The 7,053-nt window shown below is 54.3% G+C and overlaps 1 protein-coding gene across 2 annotated transcripts in view; it reads right to left on the bottom strand.

Moving 5' to 3' along the window:
* Nucleotides 1-2,172: 2,172 nt before the first annotated feature.
* SMAD6 (SMAD family member 6) overlaps nucleotides 2,173-7,053 on the bottom strand; it is a 76,679-nt gene continuing 71,798 nt past the window's right edge. For both annotated transcript variants that reach the window (XM_047767133.1, XM_047767134.1), the window contains one exon: nucleotides 2,173-2,954. In XM_047767133.1, coding sequence (XP_047623089.1) covers nucleotides 2,324-2,954 — 631 coding nt within the window. In that variant the 3' untranslated portion in view covers nucleotides 2,173-2,323. The remainder of the gene's footprint in view (nucleotides 2,955-7,053) is intronic.

Here is a 7,053-nt window from a genome sequence, read left to right as displayed (position 1 = left end):
GACTCCCCCTCCCGCTTCTTAGGTGTTCCAAGCAACGGATGCCTCCTAGTTTCTGCTCCTCCCATGACATCAGCCCTTAGCTCCTGCTCTCTCAGCCAACCCAGCCTGTCAGCCGGCCACTTATTTGTCCTGTGAGGACCAGAGCACTGAGCCCTCCTGGGAGGCCTGCCAGGTCCCCTCCTTGGGACCCCCACGGAACTTCCTCCTTGTGCTCCTCTAAGGCCTCCCATGCTGGCCCCACACCAGGAACACACCGTTGAAGAAAGCAACCCCAATGGGCATCTTCAAGGCCCAACAATCAGCAGTGGCCAGCCCCGTGCACCGCTGTGCCTTGGTATGAGAACAGGATTACCAGGGGTGGGGAAAGAGTCCACTGGCATATAACTTCGGGAAACAAAGTGAAATAGTATAGTCCTTGGTGGTTGCGGTGGCCATGACTCCCACCTCTAGGCATTCACACTCTTGCATAGCCCCTCCACACTGTAGCAAGAATGGTTTGTATGATCGACAGAATATAGTCAAAGTCGTGGCCTGACACTTCTGAGACAAGGTTATGAAAGACGGCAACCCCACGCTTGGTCTCTCTCTTTTGAATCAGTTGCTCTAGGGGGAGCCACATCACGAGTAGCCCAATGGAGAGGCCTATGTGGTGAGGAACTGAGGCCTCCAGCCAACAGCCACGTGAGTGTGCTTGGAAGTGGGTTCTCCAGCCCCAGTGAAGCCTCAGATGACTGCAGCCCTGGCGGACAGCTTGACTGCATGCAGCCTCATGAGACCCTGAACTAGAACCACCCAGCTAAGCTGCTCCTGCATTCCTAAACACAGAAACTGTGTGATAATAAATGTGAGTTGTTTCAAGCTGCCAAGTATTAGGATAATTTATTATGCAGCAATAGATAATACACAGGACTTCTCAGAGCATTTAATAAGCTAATGTAAATCTCCAAGAAAGAAGATACACAGTGTAACATTCCCCTTAGTTATCTGGCCAGGAAGGCTTCTTTTTTGGGTTTTCTCAGGAGAGAAAACAGATTTAATATGGCTCGGGTCCTACAATTAGATGTAATTTCTAACCTTGATCTGTCTCATGAGCTAATCACTTACCCTTCCAGAACCTCAACTTTTCCCTTTTATAGAGTAGAGAGAAACCACCTGCCTTTGCATAAATCATGACTAAGGCCCCAGATAAGCAGGTTCTGAGCTACTTGGTGGCAGTGGGGGAGGAGGAGGGCAGCTCAGTTAGGTCCTAAAGGGAGTTTCGCCCTGGGGCTCAGGTGGGTTCTACAGGGTGGTAGGTGGGCCCAAAACCCACCGCCTCAGTCTTTCTTCCTCAGGCCATTTCCCCAAAGTGGTGAGAATCAGTGTCTTCTTCTAGACTGTGGACAACTCAGAGATGGTAGGCATGGACTTGAGGCTTCTGCTTCAGCCTGAGAGTTCCTCTAGGCCAGAGCATGAGCTTTGGCCATCGGACTGGAAGCGCTTACCCAGGATGGATGGCCCATGTACTCTCCCTCCTCCCCTCTAAGTCCTGTGGACACATCACAGCCATGAGCAGGAAGGAACATCAGAACCTTCTCTGGTCTTAAGAGCAAGTCCTTTCTCCCTTTTCCTTTTTTTTTTTTTTTGGTTTGTTTTTTAGGGCCCCACCCGTATCATATGGAGGTTCCCAGGCTAGGGGTTGAATAGGAGCTATAGCTGCTGGCCTATACCACAGCCATAGCAATGTGGGATCCGAGCTGCGTCTGTGACCTACACCACAGTTCACAGCAACACCGGATCCTTAACCCACTGAATGAGGCCAGAGATGGAACGCACCACCTCATGGTTCCTAGTCAGATTCTTTTCTGCTGTACCCCACGACGGGAACTCCCTTCCTCCCTTTTCAATGTATATGCTCAACTCTTTATCTGGTAAAAGACTGATATCCAGTTTTAGGATGCCTGATGGTTTAGAAACCCACACAAGCCTTGCACGTCCCTTTTTGTTAAAAAGAAGACAGTTAAAAAAAAAAAAAAACTATAATGCGAATACTTTATTATCAACGAGTGACTGGTATTAGCTTTTTGTCTGGGCATTAATATTTCAAAAACCATACACCAAACCCAGGCTTCTCCACCTAGCTCTGCTGTATCATTCTCTTAAAAAAAAAAAAAAAAAAAAGAGGAAGGAGGAAAAGAAAGAAAATATATCTGTATTATAAGCCAAAGTGCGTCTTTCTTGTTTTGTCCATATACACACATTGCACCATACATAAATAATTACATTGTAAAAATGACTCCATAATTACAAGTATAATATATATTTCCATATAATATATAAAACTTTATATTAAATCTAGGTAGATGATATCTGGGGGGGGGGGGTTCTTCCGGTGGGGCTGTGTCTCTGGGCACCGGCCCGGCGGCGGGGCCGCTATCTGTGGTTGTTGAGAAGGATCTCGAGCCAGCAGGGGCAGGAGGTGATGAACTGCCGGGAGTAGCAGGGCCCCCAGCCCTTGGCGAAGCTGATGCGGACGCTGTTGGGGTCGTAGGGGCCGTCGGCGGCATCGGGCTCGGGCCCGTGCTGGAGGAGGCCGGAGCGCTCGAAGTCGAACACCTTGATGGAGTAGCCGGGAGGCACCTTGCGGACCACCAGGGCGCGGCCGCCGGGCGCGTCCAGCGTGGGGGAGTTGACGAAGATGGGGTGCTCGCCGCGGTTGTAGGCCCACACGCCGTCGGGCTCCTTGCTGAGCAGGATGCCAAAGCCGATCTTGCTGCGCGTGCGCCGCACCGACTCGCTGCGCTGCTCCAGGTTGAGCTGGCCCAGGCAGAAGCCGCTGCCCTGAGGTAGGTCGTAGAAGATGCTGACGGCCTGGTCGTACACCGCGTAGAGGCGGCCCACACGTGTCCGGTGCTCCCAGTAGGCCACGCTGCACCAATGGCTCGGCTTGGTGGCATCCGGAGACATGCTGGCGTCTGCAGGGCAAGCACAGGGCACGGGGATGTTATTCCGGGTGCGGAGCCCAGGTGGCACTGCTGCCTGGCTGCTGGGGTTGGGGGTGTGTGTCTGGCACTCCACACACACCGGAAAACCTAATTCCTGCCAGGCTGTCCTCAAATTTGATCCACAGCAGGAGGCCCCAGGCCTCCGCTGCGACACCGCACACAGGCTACAAAGCTACAGAGAGCACAGCACCTACTGTGTGCCAGGTGCTGTGGGTACACAACCACAACCTATATCTGCCCTCCGCCCATGGAGTTTGACAAGCCAGCAGGAGACAGCCCAGCGCCCACACACCCAAAGGAGGGACTATGTGCAGCGGGCACCTACATCCTTCTAGGTGCTGTGCTCTGTGTGGCTCACTACACGTGACTCACTGGGTCCTCCCATCATTTTACAGATGAGGATCCACGACTTGGTAGCCACTGGCAGCCTGTCCAAGGCCACCCAGCCAGTGAGTGGCACCTCCGGGATTTGAACCTGGTCTAAGCATCAACCTGAACAGCAAAGTTAAGCTATCAGGAGGCATAAATCACCCCTCCAAGGAGACTCAGGCATAGGAAGGTGGGGTGGGTGGGGGACAGAGCCCCCCAGGAGCCCTTCCAGCCTGGAGCTTTATGCCGAGTCTCCCAGCAACCCCCACGCCTCACCCCTCGAGTTGGCTCTCTTGGCAGGAAGTACAGGTTTTCACCAGAACTGCAGCCGCTTCTGAGACAGAGAAGCTGAGGATCTCAAAGTGCTAACGGAAATCGCTCCTCAAGTCCTCCAGTTTGCCAGCTCTCTCGGGTGTGTGCTGCTGCTCCTCCTCCAGCCTCAGTTTCCCCACAGACAGCAAAGGGGTGGCCAGGAATGATGACTTCAATCCCTTTTCACTCCAGCTTGGAGCATCTCTGCTTGTCTGGTTGAATTTAGCAATGCTCTGAGCCCAGACCTAAGACCACGTGGAGGCTGGAGCCTGTCCCTTCCTCACTGCTCTCGTGTGTGGCCCAGCTTCTCAGATTCAGAAGCGTTTTGAGGCCCGGTCTCTCCTTTGAGCTCCTGGCTCTGAGAAGCAGGTGGGCACCCATGACTGCCCAGTGAGCTGATGTGTTCCCACACGGACCCCTGGCTGGGCTTTCTGCAGAGGGAGAAAGCCTGCTGGGGGCCTGATGGGGACATGGCGAGGCCCTTTCTGGGTCAGCGCCTTCAAAAGAAACTGATCAAAGTCCAGTCAAAGCCAAGGGAGAAAGCACTGCTGACAGTTTCGTTCAGGAGCCTGGATGAGGTCGGCTCTGCCTGCCTTCAGCCCAGCCCTGCCTAGAAGCCCAGAGCAGCAGGGTGACAGGGCCCCTGACACCCTCTTATGTACTGGGAGGTCCGCCTGAGGGGCCTCCTGTAGGCTGCCCGCTCTGCTGTGGCCTCAGGCTGGGTATAGCCCCAAAGGGTGTCTGCCTTGCCCTCTGCCTGGCTTTAAGGTCCCAGTCACAGGTCCTCAGGCCAGCCTCTGGGGATGTATCATTTTGTCTCACAGCTCCCACCCAGGAGGCTCATGGTTCTAGTTAATGGTCAGGGTGGGGGAGAGGCCCTGCTCCCTGCCCTCAGCTGACTTATCTCTCAGCCAGCGGGCAGAGAGACAGCTCTAGCCTGTGGTGGGTGATGTGGCTGTGGGCACTAGGCCAGTCCCAGCAGGTGGGCAGCCAGGAACACCCCAGCCACTGCCCCTTTCTCCATCCATCCATCTGGCACTGGTCTAAGTGTTCCCAAGAGCCGGGAAAGCAGCACCGTCCCGGCCTGGCTGTGAAACTCCAGCACCAACCTTCTCACCCAGCAACAAGAATTCCATTAGGCACCGAGAGGTGGGGAAGCAAAGAAGCTGTGCCCAGAGAATGCTGGGTGACAAGACAGGCAACAGGCAGCCCTGAGTGCCTTCCACGAGCCTGGCGCCATCTTCACCACAGCCTTGGTGAACTTCTGTCATCACTTCAGTTCACAGGTGTGGAAACTGAGGCCTGGGGAGGGGCCGTAACTGATAAAGGGCACACACTAGTGAGTGCTGGAGCCGGCATCAATGCCAGGCCATGCTTGGAGCCCTTCTCCATACTCTGGCAAGGCTCCCCCGAGAACCCATGCACCAAGTGAGTCCCTCTTGCTTCCTGAAGCCTGTTTCCCTACCTGTAACCATGAGGCTCTCGTGGTCTGAGTCCTAGATGTGCTAAGCTACAAGCCGGCGAGTCACCTCCTGCCACACAAACGAAAGGCCTCCCCTCCCTCAAGACCCACCCAGTCTCATGGGGCGAGGGATTACTGCTGTCCCCCCTCTGCAGATGAGACCCAGAGAGGTCACCCTAGTCATAAAGTGGCCGCTCTGTCCCAGAGTGTGGCCACTCTGCTGTCAAAAGCAAAGAAGCAGTTTCACAGTCAGAGTGTGCGAGAGGGTGTGCAGCGCTAATGGGACTGAGGGGGTGGGGCACTTCCTCCCTCCCAGCTCCTAAAAGGCTTTCAATTCGAGGCCAAGTGGGTCTTCCTGTCCCCCTCCCCTCGGTATTTCCCAGCCCAGCCACGCCCAATGCGCCCTCATCATCCTTCCCCACCGCATCAAGATCTGTGTCCCTGACCTGCCCGGTCTGGCTCAGGGGCCAGGCGTCACCTCCTGCGGCCTCCTGGGTTGAGTAGACTGGGTAACACCTCATTGGGCCTGGGCTCCCGGCCAAGCCTTCCAAATTCCAGGAGATAGACTGCCACCTCTGAGGAGCCCTCTCTGACCTCTCCCTCTTGTGCACCTAGGGCCTGACATGCAGCCCCTCCCTTGGCCTGAGCAGGTGTCTGAGCTGTTGGTCAGTGCCCACCGCTGACCCCGACACTCAAGCAGGAAGAGGTGGGTTTCGGTTCTTTCTGCGTCTGTCCCGAGTCTGCATGTATCCCCAGGGTGCTCTTGGAACACCCTGCAAGGGAAGGAGGAAGGAAATAAAATATATCCCAAGTGTCGGCACACTGCCCTCATCCCTACCCTGCCTCGGAATCCTGCCCAGCACGTGGGGCTGATAGCTGCAGGCCCAAGGGCGAACTGGGCAAAGACTAGGGTCTCAGGTCTGATCCCGAGAGAAGAGGCCAGTAGGTGAGCCTGTCACCATGCTTGGGCCTCCCCATCCTCAGGAAGGTCTTGGGGTCTCTAGGCTCTTGGGGTCTCCAGGCTCAAGATGGCATCATCTTGTCCAGGGGGCCCCAATGCTTTGGGCTTTCACAAGCCAATACACTGTTTAAGAGAGGACTTGAGAATGTCACAGGGTTACCACGATCTTATTTTGTCACATGCAGACTTATTAAAAACCCCAACACCATCTACGACCTCTAGCACAAAAGAATGTGTCATTTGATACTCACAAAATAGGTAGGACTTCAATCAGAAAATCTCAAGTTAATACATTTAGATTATATGAAATTTTCTTATTTCTTTCACCATGGGCGAATGAAAACTTAGTCCTGAGACTGGCCAATTGTGTCCTCAAGATGGCACCCTGGGGGGACTAGGGGACTCGCCCAAGAACACACAGCAGTGGGTGGCAGAACTGAGACCAGAACTGGAGACCCTGGCATTCTAATCGTATGCTTGTCACCTGATCCAAAAGGTTTCCGAGTGAGACAGACCTAAGCTCTCACCCCTGGCCGGACGTGTGGCCATGAACCAGCCACTGACTGTCCCCAAGTCTCAGTCTCCGCATTGGTGAAATGGACTTATGCAAAATTGTGTCTCACTTATACAGCCCATCTTTGGATTTTCTGGCAACTCCAGCAGCAGATCAACTGGGAGCAGAAAGAAGCAGCTGTCAGTTTATCCATCCCAGCCCTGGCCTAACCCTTCCAAGGCTAGGGCTCCTTAGGAGTGTTGGGGGTCATGACCCAGGGTCACTACCATGGCAGGTTACCACAGGACAGTAGACGGCAATGCCCTTTGCAAACTGTGAAGCACTTGGCAAGTGTTAAGATTTAGCTCCCAGCCCAGTACCTGAGGTGTAGAGAGGGGTGCTCAGTAAGCGAAGGAAAGAAGGATGAAACAACGAAAAACTGAAGGTGGGAGACAGAGATGAGTGCTCCTGG

The sequence above is a fragment of the Phacochoerus africanus genome, chromosome 2, assembly GCF_016906955.1.
Source record: "Phacochoerus africanus isolate WHEZ1 chromosome 2, ROS_Pafr_v1, whole genome shotgun sequence".
Lineage (NCBI taxonomy): Eukaryota > Metazoa > Chordata > Mammalia > Artiodactyla > Suidae > Phacochoerus > Phacochoerus africanus.
Note: the sequence above shows the minus strand (reverse complement) of the source record. Positions and strands in the feature narration are given on the sequence as shown.